The sequence below is a fragment of the Pogona vitticeps genome, chromosome 11, assembly GCF_051106095.1.
Source record: "Pogona vitticeps strain Pit_001003342236 chromosome 11, PviZW2.1, whole genome shotgun sequence".
Lineage (NCBI taxonomy): Eukaryota > Metazoa > Chordata > Lepidosauria > Squamata > Agamidae > Pogona > Pogona vitticeps.
This window is the reverse complement of record NC_135793.1, coordinates 2,995,399-3,015,209: the sequence shown is the minus strand read 5'-3', so window position 1 is coordinate 3,015,209 and position 19,811 is coordinate 2,995,399. Positions and strand designations below refer to the sequence as shown.

Here is a 19,811-nt window from a genome sequence, read left to right as displayed (position 1 = left end):
CTATTTGATAAACCACACACATTTTGATTATGTTGCACTTTTAAACCACAGTGTGAATGTTAACCAGCATTATAACTTTTATTGTCGTTTTCCTTCATATTTGTGTGAGCAGAAAACAACACTTAATTTTCGATTCATTGGGTCTCCTTCTCATTTCAATGCCTGTTGCTTGTCCAAGCTAAGAGGAAACCCGTTGAATCAATTGCTTAATAGTAAGTCAATCCTTCTGCAAATCTTGTGGTGTCAATGTTTAGCTTCTTAGAGGAAGGCGGTCCAGAGCCTGGGAGCAAGCTTCAAAAAAAGGCCTTTCTCGTGTCCTCACCAGGTAAGCTTGTAAGGGTGGCGGGACCAAGAGAAAGACCCTCTCATGAAGATCTTGAAAGCCAGGGAGGCTCATATGGGTTTGGAGTCATCTGACTCTGATTGACTCAGTTGAGTGAAAAGCTTGTAGCCATTGGAATTTCATTGGGTCCTTTTCTGAAAGGTGATCCTTCATGAGTGTCCAGTTGTTCCACCCCCAAGGTCACGAAGGAAGAAAGGACACAGGTTTACTATGGCCTCTGCTAAGGGGAATGAGACATAACCACAGGAGGGAGAGGTTCCTCAGATCTGTGTCCTCTTGGAGGAGAGAGCTGGGGGGGGGGGGTGGAAGCACATTGCCCAGCCCTTTAACCCCTAAACCAGTATGATGCCCTCGGGCATGAAAGAAGATATTTTTGTCTTCCCCGTGTGGACATCTGATTCAACGGGCAATCCAGTCAGCTTGTCTACATGGAATGGAGGTGATCATCTTTTCCTTCATGCGGTAACATGTCCTGAGCTGACCCTGGTAGGATTCTCAAGATTTCAACCAGCTGCGGGCAATTCTCTGAAGAGACACGGTTCGTACCTGTTGGTCTTGAGAGACAATTTCTCACCAGCCTTTCTACAGAACAAAGGACAAGCCGCATGAAATGAACAGCTATTGGCCTGAACCTCAATCACCACCATAAGTATTCTCAACTGGTTAAAAGTCTAGAGTCTTGGTTCCCAACCTTGGGCCCCCAAGATGTCCTTGGGGCAGAGTAGACTTTGGTCTAGATGGGGGGAGATATGTCACCCAAGGCTGGGAACCACTGGTCTAGAGCCTAGGTTCCCAATCTTTGTTACTCGGATGTTTTTGAACTGCAACTCCCAGAAACCCCAGCCAGCACAGTTGGTGGTGAAGGCTTCTGGGAGTCGCAGTCCACAACTCCTGAGTAAGCCAAGGTTGAGAACCAGTGGTCACAACAACAGTGTTTCCCCATCTCCACCTCATATGTGCAGTAATTTATATGGGGGAAGTGTGGAATAGCAGGATATCACAAAGAGACCTTTGGGTGGTGTGGGTGGCATATAAATTAAATAAATAAATAACCACATAAAGAAATAATAAAGATCTGGACAGTGATGTTCTAGTTGCCACAGAAGGAAAGCTAAACACCACCTTCTGTTTATGACAGCTGCTGGCTTTACGGCAATGATCCAGAATTATATTTTCTGGCTTCTCCCCATCTTGACATGCTGACCAATTGTGTTAAATATAATGTGGCCTTAAATAAGAATGTCTTTCAAGGACAGTTACTTAAGGACACCTTTTACTTGCCTTACTTCATTGCTCTCTCTCTCTCTCTCTCCTGCTCTTCTTCTGTCAGGAGAAGCTGCCTAAGCCATCAACGTTTATTCTTTTTTAGCACACCTGACAGGAGAAAAAGGGAATGCCAAAACTGGGCTGGCTACCTAGTTGTCCTCATAGAAAAGGCGAGTTGGAAATCGGAGGGGACTCACTCTGTCCCTTGTCTGGCTGGAGTGGCATCTTCTTCATGTCATAGCAACCAGGCTTAACAATACCAAAGTTTGGGGAGGTTCTCATCTCCATTCAGGCTGAGCCGTACAAAGGGCTTCGAAGTCACTTGACCACAAACACGGAAGGCTAGCTAAGTTTAGAGTAAATATCGTCGTCTTTCTTAAGGGTTCATTAAAATGCTTTCTGACCACTTTTACTTCTCCCGACATGGTGCATGGCACCTTCCAGCCCATTGATCAGGGAGCTTGGAACCCTTCAGGATTTTGATTCTAAACCCTGTCGCCCCATAGCGTGATTTATTATTTTGCAGTCGAAGGCCGGTGGCCCTCTCTCTCCACCCCATCCACAAGAAAGGCACCCTGCATCCTAAATATATGCATGAAGGTAGAAAGCCATCCATTCTAGCTTTCCCAATCAATACACCTCTATGCATAGAAAATTGTGATTAATGCAATGCTTTCACAGCTGCCATTAAACACATTCATCAGGAATTTAAAAAAATATTGCTATTATTATTAGGCATAGGATTTGGAGGGGATTACAAACCCTCTAATTCTCCATTCTGGATGTTCCATCTGGCAGACTGGCGGACTCCAAAATGTGGCTCACCTGCAGAACAGGTTTGGTAGAGAAGGCTTTGCTAGTTTAGGACTAGCTCCACCTTGGCTTCCTGTTCAGAAAGGAAGCTGCCTTGGTGACGCTCCGTTGACCTCATGCACCCTTGCGGCCATTTCCGTCCTTTGCCCCACGAAGGAAGAAGGCAAGCCGAGAGCAGAAAATTGAAAAGGAATTTGGTTAAAATTCTGACGCCCGGCAACCCGCAGCCACAATGATCGGTGGGATTCCATGAACAGCTTCAAAAAAGTAGTCCAAAACAGGTCACTTTTCAATGCTTTGGTAGAGAGATCACTCAAGATCCAATTTTATCAACATCTATTGCATTTTGTGCAGTACAAACGCCATTGTCTTTAAAGCTACCCGGTTCTCCTTTCTTTCTTTTTCAACATGTACATTTATGTAACATGCTGGAGTGAAAGGAAACAACAGCCCTGGATCAGGCGAGAAAATCTACCTCCTTCTGCCTTTTCGGAGAGAGGGGAGTGTTGCATTTTCAAAAGGCCCACTTGATAAGTCAACCTCACGGCTTTGTGAATGGAGGCAGCCTCAGGGGTCAGCTTTCCGCACGCCACCGCTGGGAAATGACTCCATTAGTCGTTCTCAGCGGCAAATGGCAGAGCCGGCCCCTCCGCGGCACAGGACAAAAGGCGAGAGAGGCGACTAACAAAGCCGAACAGCGTCGGATTTTCCCCCAGCCCAAAAAGAATCGCTTGGCGGTGCCAAGCCTTGGGAAATGTTCATTTGAAATAATGGGCAGAGATTATACATTGATATTAAACCATCAGACAGAAATTGAGCGTTAACACCGGCGATAAAGCCCATACCGTTTCATTACTGGCATTTATCAACATAATGCTAAAATTATAAAGGGAGCTTTTAGGCAGGAACAAAACCCCATTGAATGTTCCGTCCACACGCTGAGAACTGGAGAAAAGAAGGGTTGACAATAATTACCCCTCATCATGCTAAGCTACTATAAGGGTTCGGTAATTGTCAGAAATTCTTTCCCCTCCCCATCTTACACAAACACCCTGAACGTTTTTCATAGGTATATGAAAATTAATTCGTTTTGCCAATGGACGAAACAACTGGGCAGAGAAACCAGACCAGCTCCAGGCTGTGAGTGTATCAGAAGTGGGTGGTTTGGTTTGGTCCGTCTTAAAAACACTAAAAATATATCATGGCCGGAAATTAGCCCGATGACTCAAAATTTCCAGACCAGACATGTGAAAGCATGGGTTTTAATGACCTGTGTTGTAAGATATCTTCGACTTCCGAATCAAGACCTTCCTACTTAGCTCAGGAAAAATAAGGGAAAAAGCCACAAGGTCCTTGAAACAGGATGTCTGAGAGTTGTCATCCAAGAACATCTGAGGACCCAAGGTTGGGAAGCAGTGACATAGATAAAAAAACTGTCCACAACGAAAGACCGTCCTTACGCTGGACATCAACCAAACAAAGCATGCACAACACATTAAAGTGAAGGTACAAATCTAAACACAATTGAGATGAGACATAAACGGGCCAATGGTAAACAACATGAACAGTCAACAAAAAAGTGGCCATACTGGCTGGAGGGAGGGGTGGCAGGATTCTGGCAGCTACAGTTGGGAAAAAAAAATTAATTCTCTTCTCTCCCCAGTTCTGATCTCACTAATGTTTGTGAATGCTACTATTACACATTTTTCCAGTGTGTCTACTGGGGAATTAAGATTATTTGATTGAAGAGGATCACTATGGAAACAGGGAGTAACTCAAAACCTGTTATGCCGGCATTGTGGTGGAAGAGAAAATCAATGAGATTCATGTGTGTGGGACTGTACCAATCTGAGCAAAGGGCAATCAAGACACACACAGGTCACCCTGTTCCTTGGGATGATATCTGAATTTTGAGAGAATTGTACCAGGGAAACTATATTGAGAAATTATATGGAATTAACTAGGGGGTCTTGTGTTTCCGATCCCCATGTGTGAAAGCTGGACAATGAGGAAAGCTGACAGGTGAAAGGTCAATGCCTTTGAAATGTGGTGTTGGAGGAGAACTTTGTAGATACCCTGGACAGACAAGTGGGTCCTAGATCCACTCAAGCCTGAATGTTCTCTGGAGGCAAAAATTTTGAAGTTGAGACCGTCTTACTTTGGCACATCATGAGAAAGGGGGGATTCTCTGGAAAAGACAATCATGCTGGGAAAGGTGGCAGGCAGCAGGAAAAGAGGAGGACCCAATATGAGATGGACAGGCTCTCGAAAGGAAGCCACAGGCTTGAGTTTGCAAGAGCTGAGCAGGACTGTTAATGACAGGACATTTTGGAGATTCGTGGGATTGCCATAAGTCGGAGATGACGTGATGGCACATAACAATGACAGCAACGGGGATGTGCAGGGGGAAACTTGAGTATTTCTTTTGCTTGGGGTGTCTTTTGGGGTTCAGTCCCATCTCCCTTCCTTTGTCATCATTGAAGGAAATGCTTCTGGTCCTTTCTGTTTCTCTGAGCTCATCAAGGTGCACCCGAACCTTCTGATCCGCTAAGCACCACACAATGACATGGACACAAACACCCCTTCTAGAAGGATAGCTCAGTGAGTTAAGTATCTGGCTGCAGAGCTGGAGGCTGGGAGTTCAATTCCTCCATGGTGCCTCCTGGAAGAAGAGCCAGCCTGGGTAGCCTTGGGAAAGCTGCACCGTCCCAAGGTTGCCTCTAGAGGAAGAGAAGGGTAATGCACTTCTGAGTACTGTATACCTTGAAAAACCCTCTGGAAGAGACTTTCCATGCTTTGTTCTTATCATCTTCCATGCAGAGCTTCCCTTCAAAGACACCGCAGGACTAGTGCTCCACTCTCCTGCAGAGCCTCTCTCAGTGGGCTTCTCTTTCTCCAGCTCCTCTGCGGCAAGCAAGAAGGGGGAACAGGATATATGGTTGTCCTGACTAAAGCAGCCAGAGCCACGTCACATGGGGTGAGCCCGCTGCAGCTCTTAACAAGGATGCGCTGAAACCGCCAGCTGCAAACTTTTAAACTCCCTTGTGATTTTGAAAGGAACAAAAAAAGAAAAACAGGATGATACGGTTTGGGTCAACGCGCTGAGACTTAAACGAATCTGTTTCCAGTCAAGGTGATGTTCAGGGTTGGCTTTTGGGGCTGGATCCTGATTTGTTCCATGGTGGCTCAGTTCCTGCCAGGTTTGCTTTATGTACCCCAGATCTAGATGGGCATATAAATCCAGATGGCCTGCATCTGAAAACCAAAATGGCTATAACTTTTCCTTTTGGGGCATGGACGGAAATGAAATCTAGAAACGTGAAACAGAATCGGCAGATTTAAGACCCCTAGCTCCAGTCATGGGCCTCCTGGTTGCCTTTAAATGTTGTCCCCTACTTGCATTGAAAGTTTGGCTGCAGATTGTACGCTAGAGAATCTTCAGAAGTGCTTTGCCCTTCCCTTCCTCTAGGGGCAACCTTGAGACCGTGCAGCTGGCCCAAGGCCACCCAGGCCAGCTCTTTCTCCCAGGAAGCACCGTGGGGGGATCGAACTCCCAACCTCTAGCTCCACACACAGAGAACTGAACCACTGACCTATTTATCCAGCGATTTCAGACATACAAATCACCAAAGTGGTCCAAAACATCCTTCATTTCCCCCAAAGGAGAATCTATTCCTTCTGTTTCAATTGGGACCTCATACAAATCAGCCTAGATGAGGCTGGTTCTGTGGAAGATGCTAGATCGGGCCAAAGCTGATGCTGATATTTTATTCCAGAAACCTAATGGCTGAACCTACGGCAATTAAATAGAGTAATGACTCTGGTAGTTCTTTACGAATTTCCTATTTTCTTTTTTGCAAATTTGGCTTTTGTCTGCACTTTCCCCATTGCCTGGCACTTTATTCTCTCATATTCCCTAGTAACCTTTCGAAATGTGTTCGTTCTTGTAGTGAGCTGGGTTTTTCTCACAAATCTTTCCAGGTGTGGAAACGCTACATTTATAAGACTATCAGAGCTAAAGAAACGAGCGTTCTGTCCCCGATCTTCGCCTGTAGCCTCGTCGTCATCGGCAAACAGATCCTCGGCTGTCTGAAGCCTCCCATAATGGCTTTGAAACCTTTTCTGCAAGCACTCTTTAGTGGATTCCTGCTCTGTGGACAATCTAGGAGCTTGTAAAAACATATGGTTACCTATCTCCTGGAGGCTACTATTTATAATGGAACATTGCTGGCAAATAGTAAGAGTCCATTCATAGTCTCTCTTATACTCGCTCTCTCTTAGAGCTGCAGAACTGGGAAGGGACCCTGTGGGTCATCAAGTCCAGCCCCAGTCAAGGAGGCACTTCCGGGGAATTGAACTCCCAACCTCTGGCTCCACAACCAGATGCTTAAACCACTGAATGGGAAGGTTGGGGTAAGGAAGACCGAGAAGCATCTTTAGAATTGGGAAAGTAGGATTCAGACCTGTCAAAACCAAGGGTGTTGCTGCCATTTTTGCCACGCGATGGCATTCACCTTAACTGTGTTTTTGTCTTTTCATCTGTACTGGAGGTGAAAGCCCCACCTTGCTCCTCTTACGCAAATCTGCCATGCAGTTTGCTATCGTCAGTTTATAAATCAGCATTCAACAGACCCAGCATGAACTGGGTCTCTTGAATACTGATTTATAAGCACATTAGACTGCATTTGCACACTGCAGGGTTTTTTAAAACCGAAAGTTGCATTTTCCGTGGGCTTGCACATTTTAGCAAAATGTGCCCTCGTTTTGCTACATCGCCAACAACATCACACATTCGCAATATCACCTACAAATCCACCAGTAAATAAGAAATCTTTAGCTGCTCCAGCTCGGGCATCTTTGCTCAAAATTAAACTTGCAGAGGGCAATGGGGTTTTCTTTCAAGGATATTGGTGTAGAAATGCAGCCAAAAGTGAAAAGTGGACAAAAAAAAATGTACTTTGATAGACAGGTACAGAAAAAAAGTACAGGTACAGGTTTAGGGATCTGGCTGCACAGGGGGAGGTTGGGAGTTCGATTCCCTGCAGTGCTTCATGTGAGTAGAGCCAGCCTGGGTAGTCTTGGGTAAGCTGTACAGTTCCAGAGCACCCCTAGAGGAAGAGAATGGTAATGCATGTCTGTCTATTCTCTACCTGGAAAACTCTGAAAGGGGGTCACCATAACTCAGAATTGACTCGATAGCGCATTATTAGTAGGATAATGTACAAGGAATTCTATAAAGTAATAAATATGTGGTGAAGGAAGGAAGGAAGGAAGGAAGGAAGGAAGGAAGGAAGGAAGGAAGGAAGGAAGGAAGGAAGGAAGGAAGGAAGGAAGGAAGGAAGGAAGGAAGGAAGGAAGGAAGGAAGGAAGGAAGGAAGGAAGGAAGGAAGGGGGGATTTTAATCTAGGAACTCTTGCACTGAAATAAAGCTGTTATTCTTATGATTGCCCTGACTTTTTAAGTGTTATTTTTCCTCTGTGTGTGGAGACAGAGAATCACAGCTACCTTGTCCAAAGGGATCTGAAAATGTTAGGCTGCCAGTGATCCACATGTGTATGTATTCACTGTGACCTCTCCAAAAGCATTTGAGATAAGTACTCACTGTCAGGGAAAGATAAGAGGAAGTGGCAAGTCCAGAAGGTATCTCAGAGGAAAAAGAAATAAAATGATTCAAACAGGCTGCTGAATAAAAGTCCAGTGTTCTGATCTCATCGATAAATGAGAGTTTAAGATAAAACCTGGATTCCTGGATTGGGTGAAATAGTGAAGACATTTGCTGTGAAATGAATAAATGAGAAACAATGACGTGGCACCAAGCATGAGACAGCGAGGAGACTTAAAGGGTTAGAAAGGTTACTCAGGAGTAGAAATGGACATGAACTGGGAAAATGGTGGTTTGTGATGGTTTGTGGTTCGTCACTATTCACGAACCGTGAACTTTCCAATGAATTGAAGTGGGACTTCCAGGAGCAGTAGAATGGCCTCTGTATAAATTAGAGTTACCAAACATACAGTGAAACTTTAGATTACTATTCTCCTCACTTCCTCCAAGTCTGGAAAAGATTGGACTTGGGGCTTCTGAGTTAGAGCCCCTCAAAGCGGCCCCCCCGGAACAATGGGCTAAACAGCACTTTCTAGAGGGAGCCACTTCGGAGGGCTGTAACTTGAGCGTCCCAAATCCAATATTGGGCAAACATGGAGGAGGTGAGGAGGAGAGTCATCCCAAGAGCCAGTCCAAGTTTGGCAAAGATTGGATTTGGGACGTCCAAGTCGTAGCCCATGTATGAATCCCCAACATTCGTTGTTTCCTTTTGTCTTGGGGAGGTGTGTTTCCCCGAAGCGTCCCGAAGCGGTAGCCACAAAATGGACCAATTTGTGGGTGGCTTTGCTTCACAGTTCGTTTCATGCCTATCTAAACCCAGAAGTCTTCTTATGGCTTGATTGTAGAAACTGGTGCCTTAGAAAACAGCTCTCCATTTCTATAGGACTAGGCCACGGATAAGATGTGAAAAACAAGAGCTTTGGGCCATGCGCAAAAAAAAGAAAATTCCTCAGCAAAGCCACAAACAGAGGATGTAGATTTGGGATATTTACAATCTCTCTTATTTCTGCCTGGATCTCTCCACTCTATGCAAAGGTTAATACTTTCAAGAGCATGAAAGAAGGATTAAATATGGGTGTTTTTTTAAGTGAGCTTTTTGGAATAGGACTGCTAGCGAAAGAAATCTCCACTCCTTCTTAAAAACCCTTAAAAATATACAGCGCTGCTTATTTAGAAAAGAGGTCAAGCTTATTTGCTTTTTACTTTATCATTATTTCCCCCGTTTCTCACCCAGAGAGTCCAGATGGCAGCTAATATCTGTGATGAGGACTCAATTAAAATAACAAGGATGGTTGGAGAAATTGTGATAAAATATTAAGCTTAAATGCTAACCAAGGAAGCGAGACAGAGGGAGAAAAAGAGGCGGTCAAAACACTTATCCATCAGCCAACAGGGGACCCAAAATTTTAAAAAGGAAAACTGTGTGTATCTAATTTCGTGTCACAGTTGGCCTAATATGAACTGGCCCCAGCTTGTAGGGGTACAACGGACTAAATCTAGCCGTGGTTGCATGAGATGGAGAAAAGAGAATTATTGGATTTAATATAATAATGCAAAAAAGAAAAATATGCAAAATACTGTAACTTTGCCTTTCTGACGATGATGATTTTTATGAGGATTCTGGGCATCATAGTAGTTTTCCCAAACTCTGGATGTTTGTTTGGGGCAAAGAGCGATATGACCGGGGGGGGGGGGGGGACTCGGCATTCTCCCAAGATGCTCCATAGCCAGGACGAAAGACCTCCCTCCGGATGCTTGAGGGCGCCTCCCATCAATGCGTCAATGGAAGTCAATGCGTCTACAGGAAGGGATGGATGGTGGGAATAATTCCACAGCACCGTTCCAACAGAAGGGAATGGCATCCGTCAGACCCCTTTTCCAAGGTGTAAAGAGCAGTGTTTTCAAAACATCCCCCCCCCACGCTCAGGCACGCTGGGAGATCGAGGGGATGATGTCTCTCGGAAACGGCTCAGAGATTAGCAGCCCAAATGAGTCCTGGCAGAGACGGATGGGAGAGCCGTTAGCAGGGCAGGCGGTCAAAAGGGCAGATAAATCCAATTTACTATATCATGGGCACGGCTATTTATCAGGTCAGGTTGTCACCAGCTTGGCTAACTCCATTGATGTCGTTAAAGTTAAGCCAGCACAGAATTGAGGCCCTGCTACAGTATATCCTTACCCAGAGGTGGCTTTCTCTCCACACTTCCCTTGCACACTTGCACAAACACCTCCCCCACCATCTTGGACCCCACCTCAATCTCTTCCCGTTCCTCCTTTCTGTGTTATTAAATCACACCTGCCCAGCGCTTGATTTATCTGCCATGCTTGACGGACTCTTCATAATGACTTTTCCCCAAGCGTCTTGCTCCCAGGGCGGCCACGATTCATTCCGCCAGGGCTCCTGAGCCTTCGGTTCCACAACAGGCTGTGGAGGAACCGGTGAAGGGCCTACCGCCCACTCGGGAGATCTCCCTGGCCGAGTTTATGCCTCACCTGCATAAAATGTCTGCCTTTCACAGGCAACTTGGAAAGTCACATGTGCATCACAAAACGGAGGGACATGCAGGGTTGTTATTGTTGTTTTTTAAAGAAGTTTCAATAAATATAATAAAAAAATTTAAAAATCACTACATGCTTTGAATATATTTGGGGGCACATTTCAGGGGCATTTTTAGCATATTTTAGTGGAAAGGTATAAATTACATGGATGGATGGATGGACGGACGGACGGACGGATGGACTGACGGATGCATGGATGCATGGATGCATGGATGGACGGACATTTGACTTCTTTGTTATGACTATTTCCCCTCCTTTCCTGTCTTAGCCAAACAGCTGCTAAGCATCTTTACCAAATCCTGCAGTTGACACCTGCGTAATTAGACCGTATTGGATTTCTTAACAGGGTTTTGTTACCATCTTATTGTTTCGTTTGTGGCCTGCCTTGAAGATCAGGTATTTACAAATGCCTCCTATTGTTCTAGATTTTAAATGAGATTAAAACGGGCAAATAAATGCATGATCTCCCTAAGATAGCTGAAAGGAATGAATAAGGATGAAGTTTTAAAAGTCCTGTTATTTCTACAATGTCCTCCTGATTTCTCTCTCTCTCTCTCTCTCTCTCTCTCAAGAGCTTCTGTGTGATTTTACCCACTAGCTGTAAGCCACTCTCATAATTTAGCTTTTGGTCTTCTTCCCAATCGTATGAGGAATGGTTTCCTGAAACTGGTTGTGTTTTGAGCAGTAATTAGCTCAGGGAGCCAGGTTTGCTCATTGCCTGGATCTTAATTAGTATAAATTTAAAGGCCAGTCGGCATGGTGCATTTCTTGGCATGTCAGTGCTAAACCAGGAGGGTGAGACTTCTCCTCTTTCTTCCCTTTTCCCTACCAGTCTCCAGGGATCCAGAGATCAAGCGGATAGGACACACACAAAAAATCTAATTTTAGCAACCGGCAAGGAATGGTTGGAGCTGAGCCACCCTTGGAAAAGAACAATGGCCCGGCCCCCTCCATTTCATATCCAGAAACTGGCCAAACTGGCTGGCTGAATCTGGCTTTGACGCTGGTGATGGGAGGGTTTTCATCATCATCATCATCATCATCATCATCATCATCATCATCATCATCATCATCATCATCATGCGCTATCAAGTCAATGCTGACCTGTGGCAACTCTTGTCAGGGTTTCCTCAGTAGAGAATACGTACCCTTGTTCCCCGAAAATAAGACCTAACCTGAAAATAAGCCCTAGTATGATTTTTCAGGATGCTCGTCATTAAAGCCCTATCCCAACAATAAGCCCCAGTTAAGTGTAAGTCCACCCTACACCTTTGTGCAGCAACCAGAAGAAGAGGACAGGACTGTATTTAAATAAAAGTAGATTGTTGTACAGGAAAAAAAAAGAAAACATCCCCTGAAAATAAGCCCAAATGTGGGTTTTTTGGGGGGGAGGGGGAGCAAAAATTAATATAAGCCTCTGTCTTATTTTCAGAGAAACACTGTAGGTTTCACCTTCCATTCTTCTGGGGGCATTTCTGGGGACTGTGCAGCTTGCCCAAGGCTACCTAGGCTGGCTGGCTTTGCAGGGGGCCCCAGGGGGAATGGAACTCCCAACCTCTGGCTCCATAGCCTGACTCACTCACTGAGCTCTCTCCAGCCAGCTTCATCTCTCCACGAGTGGGTCAAAATGCCATCCCTTGGCCCATGGAACCAAACCCTGCATCTGACCCGTCTCAGACTTAACGTCTGCACCCTAACCCTTGACAAGAAACTGGAGGTCTTACAAGAACCGGGGGGGGTGGGTTGTCAAAGCGACTATGGGTTCCCAGGAAGGATTTTGCTTTTGCAGTTATTAGGGCTGAATTCTCTGTAGTTTTGCTCCTTTTCTCCGTGAAACAACATTTAGTGGCTGAGGACTAGAATTTGAAATGATGATGATGATGATGATGATGATGCTGATGCTGATGATGATGATGATGATGATGATGATGATGATGATGATGATGATGATGATGATGATGATGATGATGACCAACTAGGCTTTCTTTTTTTGTTAAAACCTGTGTCTGTTATATAATGCCAGTCAATGTTTTTATGATTTTGTCTTTTTTTTAACCGTGTTTCCTATTTTTGAATATTTTTATATTAATTAAAAGAAAAAGACTCCCCACCTTCACTCCGAGCCATAAATAGGCAGTCCCATTCAGTTGCAGCAGAGCGGGGATTTAATCGGGAAAATGGGGATTTAATGTCCACCGCCTTTCATAAAAGTTCTGGGAAAGCAGGGTCATTAAAGCCAAAGATTCTGAATAATAATAATAATTTTAAAAAGCCAGGCAACATTAGCAGTGGGGAAAAACCTTTGCAAATCACTTGTTTTAATTATGCCCGCCGGCTTTATTCTAATAAATCCTTGTTCCTTTACATTCTTCAAGGGAAGGAAGAGAAAGCCAGCTGCATGAACTCTGGCGCCTTAAGCTCCAGTGTGTTACTCATTGCGATTGTGTTCGATAAGCCTCCGCATTATAACAGGGATCGGTAGGTTGAATGCTGCCACGTTGGGAGGATGGGCGAGAGATAAGGCACCACCTTCCCAAAAATGCAATCCCTGGGAGCTACCAGAGGCTAGAGGTCACAATTCCATTTTTCACTAGGGTTGTGTGATCCCACACAATGTAACTGTGCAATGTAATGGTCAGTCAAGTCACCTCCAGCTTATGGTGACCCTTTGAATGAGTGCTCTCCAAAATGTTCTCTCCTCAACAGCCCTGCTCTTGGAGATTCAATCCTGTAGCTTCTTTTAGAGAGTTGGTCCATCTCTCGTATTTGGTCTTCCTCTTTCCCTTTCTTTCCACTTTTCCCAGCATTATTGTCTTGGGTCTGGATAATCTGGGTCTTACATCCTTATACTTGATGATCTTTTCTAATCCCCTCATTGCTGCCCTCTGAGTTTCCATCTTCTTTATTCTGAACATTAGCTGCCTAAGAATAACAGTCAACTTGATTCTGATTTAGAGTTTTCTAGGTAGCACGCACTTGGAAGGTCCTTCCCTCTGAGGGCACTTTTGAGATGGTGCTACTTGAGATCACAGCAGATGGATGCCAGTGCCATGGTGGTATCTCTGTAACATGGGTTCTGTGATTGCAGCCTGAAATCGCATTGGCCTTTTTTGCAGCCATGTGGCGCCACTGGCTCACATTCTGCTTGTGATCTACAGTTCCAAGATCCTCCTTGCTTATCGTATTACTGAGTCTTGCAAGCTTCTTGAAGGCAAGTGGGTGGGATTCATGGGAGGAGCACCCCCTGTGGTCTGGGAAGGGATGGGCTGTGAAAGAGTCTCCATGAATGGGAGAGCAAGGGAGCCTGTCTCAAGCGTGGCGTCTCAGGGTTTGGCTTTGGCCTCTCCCCCTGGGGGACTGAGGGAGCCAATGGAGAAGAGGTCCTCCTGCTGGTCCTGCTTCACCTGGGTCTCCAAGGAGGTGATCCGCTGCTTGAGCTTCATTTGGGCAGCGTCATACTCGGCCAGAAGACGGGAGAAGCGTGCATTCAAGATCTCCAGGCTGCTCTCTAGACGGTCCAGTTTTTGGCCCGCCTCCATGCCCTCTGTGCTTTCTGCTGCTGCTGCTTCATCCAGCAACCCTTCCTTGATGAGGATCTCTCGGCCCCGTTCCTCCAGGACTCTCTTGGCATCTGGATATTCCGTGACTGCTTCCATGAGGTCCTCCTTCGACAGGCAAAAAAGGTCCGAATAGCCAATGCTCCGAATATTGGCCGTCCGCCTGTTCCCCATCTTGCTGCCCTTGATGTTGAGGATGCTGATCTCTCCAAAGCAGCACCCTGCCGTCAGCAAGGCATACTGAGTCACGCCATCATCTGCCACGACCGCCAGCTTCCCTTCCTTGATGATGTACATCTCCTTGCCTATGTCCCCCTTCCGGCAGATGTAGTCACCAGGGCTAAAGACCTGAGGGCGTAGCTTGAGCACCAGCTCCACCAGAAGCCCAGCCTCACAGTCCTGGAAGATCCTCACCTTCTTCAGAGTCTCCAAATGGACATGGATGGCGATCTCGGCTCGCAGCTTGTCCGGCAGGTTCTTCAGCACCTCCCACTCATCCACGGTCTTCTTGTTGGTCCAGAGGTAGTCGAACCACTTGATGACCTTGGCCTCCATCTCCTTGCTCACCTTGCGGAACTGCATGTAGTGCTTGACGGCGTCGATCTTAGCCTGGAACTCCACCCGGGTTGCGTTCATGTTGGAGATCATGGAGCCCACGTTTCCCACGATAGTGGCAAAAATGAGGACACCGATGAGGAAGTCAAAGATGACAAAGAGGTACTCCTCATCACGCACAGGAGGAGGTGTTTCCCCAATCGTGGTCAAAGTCAAGGTGGACCAGTAGAGACAGTAGACGTACTCCCTGGTCAGGTACCCATACTCTGGGTCAGAGATGTTGGGATAGACCCAGGTGTCTTCTCCAAAGCCAATGGCCTTCGAGATGGCATAGTAGATGCAGGCATTCCAATGGATGATGATCAAGATGTACAAGATCAGGTTGCTGACCCTGAACATGTTTGGGTAGCTGGTCCTGGTCTCGGTACGGTCAAAGAATTCAAACATGCGGGAGAAGCGGAGCAGGCGGTTGAAGCGCAGCTCGGGGTGGTGGAGGCCGAGGGCGAAGTAAGCCAAGTCTGTGGGCAAGACGGACAGGATGTCCAGCTTGAACTGCAGGGTTGCGACGTATTTGGCGTGCAGCTTCTTAAGATCTTTGACAAGTAAGCCTTGCTCCAAGAAACCTGCCGGGAGAAAAATAGTGAGGCGTTGAACGCCCAGCAGACCTCAGCCACTTGGTATTACCTGCAAACACAGGTGTACTTCTGGTGTGTCTTGTTTCTACCTAGTCTGCTCCTTCCGCATGGCTCAACCTCTGTCTAACCTCTTCACCCTATAGGAGCGTTTGACTTGCTTGAATGCTTATAGCTATTCAGGTGAAGGGGCAGGATCTGTTCTTGGTCATTCCAGAGTGCAGGACATGCAATAATGGGCTCAAGCCATAGCAAGCCAGATTTAGCTTGAATATCAGGAGAAACATCATAACTGTTATAGTAGTATGACAAAGGGACCCATGACTTTGGGAGGTGGGGAGCGCTCCAATGCTGGAGGCCTTCAAGAGAAGGATCTGCTTTGATTTGGATTCCTGCATTGAAGAGGGGGTTGGTTTAGATGCCCTTATGGGACCCTTCTAACTCCATTATTCTATGACTCTTTGAAAACATAATTATGTGCGCCATCAACTCAGTTCCAACACAGCAACTTTTTTCAGGGTTTCCTGGTAAGAGAATAAACAGAAGTGCTTTACCTTCCTCTAGAGGCAACCTTGGGATCGTGCAGTTTGCCCAAGGCTACCCAGGATGGCTCTTCTCCCAGGAGGCACATAGTGGGGAATCGAACTCCCAACCCACACTTAAACCACTGAGCTATCTAACCAACTGGTCATTTAAAAAGAGTAATTATACAGCAGTCAAGAAGGACGAATGGTTCAATAAGAAGCTCTCTTTTTCAGAAGTGCGCTTGGTCAGTATGTGTTATGTGCTTTCTTTCACTTTTGTAAAAATTTTTTTTTGCCAATATTACATATATGTCCATAATTTTTAATTGAGCAATGACGCACTCCTTTTTGGAAGCCAAGTGGAGGAAAAGGGAGAGTCCTCACTGCAACAGCTATGTCTGGCCTCTTGAGGTCCCCCAGTCTCACCTGTGCGCAGCCGGATGCCGATGTCCGCCAGGTAGATGGAGTCGGACAGGTAGTCCAGAATCAACCAGCAGATCAAGTACCTTCTTTGGAGCTCATTGAAACAGGCTCTGGGGAGAGACCACAACAGGTGGAGGAGTGTTGCGGTTGGAAGGGAGCGCTCACCCTCTCAGACAAAACAACAAGTTGCACGTTTTGCTAGAGGTGTGCAAAAGTGGCCTTCACTTGAGTGCTTCTTTCAGGAGAGACCCCTTACTCATGTCTGGACCTTGGAGAAGGGACACATGAGAGACCAGGACTGAAGACCAGCAGGAGCAGCTGGTGGAAGACGCCACTTCTGAAGTCCTTACAGATCGGCCCAGCTTAGGGGCCCCCAACCCTATGGCTGGCCTTGGAGATAAAGCACCTGTTGTGACAATAAGCCACAACTCTGTGTATGGGGTGGGGGTGGGAGGAGAGAAGAGCCAAGAAGAAAAAAGGAGACAGAAGGATTTGTGGTGGATGAGTCCACCGCCTTCTCAGGAAGGCCCGCGTCCAAGCTATGGGGCTTCCACTCACCGCGCAACCAGCATGCTCCAGTTGTAGAGGACGGGCAGGGCAATGGCAAAGAGCCAGCGGTAGTACCACTCCCCTGCAGGGTCCACCACAAAGATGGTCCATGTTTTCCTGGAAAGAGAACAAAACCATTATCTCCTGGGGACATGAACCTCCAGGAAGCCTATCAATAGCAAAAAAAGGGGGGAAAGGGTGTATGTGTGTGTGTGTGTGTGGAGTTGGGCCTGTGGAACCTCCAGAGACATGTTCCTGGCTCAATACAGTATAAGGAAAGAAAGTGATTCCGAGCCATGACAAAGTTGGTCAGGTGAGTACCTCTCTTCGCCTCTGTAGGGGCCCTTGGCTAATAGCCAAGGACAAGTCGTAGGGGAGCCTAGCCCCTTCCCTAGACTTCCCACATCCACCTAAGTGTCATTGGGAAAGTGCTGGGCTTGTATATTGTTTCAGCCCAAAGCTTACCTAGTTCAAGAAAGCTATCTATTTTCAGTCCACAGGTCTTACAAAGACCCAGACTGGCTGATACAAAAACAATAATTTGTTGGAGTTTTATTTGCAACCTCGCATGCTGCTCATGCTTTGAGTGACTGGGAGGGACTCCTCTGGGCAAAGGTGATCCTGTCCATCCATCCAGCAGTAGCCAATCATTCCCTCCCATCTCTGAATGCAAAGAGAGCCCCGCCTCCCTGCTCTGTGTTCTTTTTCATCTTTTTCCTGAGTGGGTGTCAGTTGTTCGTTTTGCTGCTAATCTGTTCCCAACCATAAGTAATGGCATGTTTTCATTCTTTCTCCTACAAACATCTCAGAGAGAGTTATTGAGGCCTTGAGCACCATGAGAAACGGGTGTACTAGGGAACTTGAAGCTATTTTCCTCTGGAAATTGCTGTACTTCTGCTATGTAGCAATGTTGCCAGAAATTCAAAGCTCTGCCCCATATTTCCAAGCTCTGAGCTGCAGCCCAGTGGAAAAAAAAGAAGGGAGCCTTACTTTTTCTTCTTGTCCTCGTCTCCCAGGGCTTCTCCATTCTCTGCAGCCAGTGATGTCACATCTGGCCCTCGAAAGCGTGCCAGGAAGGAATCCGGTCTCAGCTCCTCTTCCCTCTTCAAGGTTTTATTCACCCATCCCCGGACAGCCATCACCACCCGGACAACCCTGGGGAGGGAGGGAAGGAGCTTAGGGTGAAGGCCGAGTGATAGGTCAGAGACCAGATCGGTGAGCCATGAGACTTGCAAACTGGTCAGCCTGCTTATGATTTGAAGATCAGTCGCAAAGCAAGCTCACTTGCAAGCTACAGGGGTCGGGAAAAGCTCCTTCTGTGACCATGACAGGCTCTTAGGAGTCAAAGATCTTCCCCATCTCAGGATGGGTTCTTTTCCATCAGTCCCCAGATGCTTGGCAGGGAGGGCAGGCAGAGAGCCCCCTGACCAGCCGGGGCTGGCATGGGGTTGGAGATCCTTCCAGAAGGCAATCAACATCCAGGCAAGAGGTCCTCCTGACCTTTATAGGTTCAACGGAAGACCCTTTTTGCAAGCCCTGGACCAAATGTACGAAGCGCAACTGACAGCCTCCATAAGGGGATTGCTCCCAGTGGCAGAACGGAAACGTTTGTTCCCCCGTTATGGTGAACATTCAAGATCCTTCGCGGAAGCCCAGTCGCACCCCCCAGCCAGCAGGATCCAGGAGCCCAAACAGCCCGTGTGGTTTCCCCTCAACCGGCGAGGAAGGCAGCTGCAGCTTGAGCCACAGAGAGGCATCCTGCTTTTCCAGACCCACGACTGACCCCCAGGAACAACTCCCACAGCCCCCAAGTCATGGACTGGCTTTGTCGGCTGGCTGCTGGCACCGACCCTCTGAAGGTTACACCCCACAAATACCTGGTGAACTTGTTCGCATGGTGGGACACCTGGGGCGTGTGGTCGGCATCGTCCAAGGAGGCGACCCGCTGTAGCTCCGAAGACGTGTCGTTGGTCGTAGAGGGTGCTCTGGAGAGAGACCCAGCAGGCAAGTGACTCTCCGCTGCCACGCAGAGGTGGCAGCTGATGTGAGGCAGGAAACAGTGCTGGGCATCTTACTCGGGAGAGTTACTCCAAGGAGTACCTCGACCTTAGCCCCAAGCCTGTGATTCCTGCCGCTTTCAGTTATATGGACCCCACCATCGCACCCAAAGGGGCTGCTCCCCATCCCAAACCACAGGAGCGCTCCTGTGGCTTTTGATCTTGAAGCAAAACAACCCAAGGGACACACCTGTGCTCAGGTATTCACCCTGGTGCTCATGAGTTGACGGCCAATCCTTCCCATCTGGCTGAAGCACATCAAGCGTGCCTCCTTCCTGCCCCTGAGTAGCCACCATCCTTTGAAGCTTTGAAGAAGGACGCCCTCCGTTGCTCGGCCTCACCCGTACCCTCACCTGCTGCTGTGATGGCTGAGTTGCGTCTGCTCCATTTCGCGTTCAGAGGCAGCCTTTGTCCTTCTGGGCACTGGCAGGTGATGGTTGGCCGGAGAAGCCTTCCTGGTGTCGCCGCTCTCTGTCATCCTTCTCACTCCACAGTGGGCAGCACCCCGGGGGGGGGGGAAATCTGCTCCACAAGACAAGGGAAATGAACACCCAGGACAAAGTCCTGCAGAACACAACTTGTGGACACCATGACCTAATCGGTGTCAGGGGGAGGGTTGTGTCGATGGGCCATCGGTGCAGCTCTATCCATCTTGCCTTATAGGGTGAGATGGGACTCCCTCTGCGCCACGGAGAGAAGATCAGAGATTTCCAGAGGTGGAACACCATGGACTGGTTGCAGCAGAAACATCCACGATTCCTGGGACTCCTTAAATACTAGCACGTTTCATTTGATATAAGCTTTCGAGGACTGTAGCCCACTCCATCAGATGTGCAGAGCAGAGCTTCCATACACAGGCATGTCTACAAACACAAGAAAGGGGAAACACCTCTTTGGATTTGGGTAGGGTTCTCTGCAGGAGCTGGTGGGT

The 19,811-nt window shown here is 47.2% G+C and overlaps 1 protein-coding gene across 1 annotated transcript; it reads right to left on the bottom strand.

The window, feature by feature from the left end:
• Window positions 1-12,564: 12,564 nt before the first annotated feature.
• Window positions 12,565-19,268, bottom strand: LOC110074354 (cyclic nucleotide gated channel subunit alpha 2). The gene is made up of 6 exons (XM_078380818.1): window positions 19,234-19,268; window positions 18,701-18,862; window positions 17,814-18,068; window positions 16,833-16,940; window positions 16,278-16,384; window positions 12,565-15,318 (listed from the first exon to the last, which is right to left on the bottom strand). Exons 1-6 carry the CDS (start codon window positions 19,266-19,268, stop codon window positions 13,907-13,909), a joined length of 2,079 nt encoding a protein of 692 aa, XP_078236944.1. The 3' UTR covers window positions 12,565-13,906.
• Window positions 19,269-19,811: the final 543 nt, after the last annotated feature.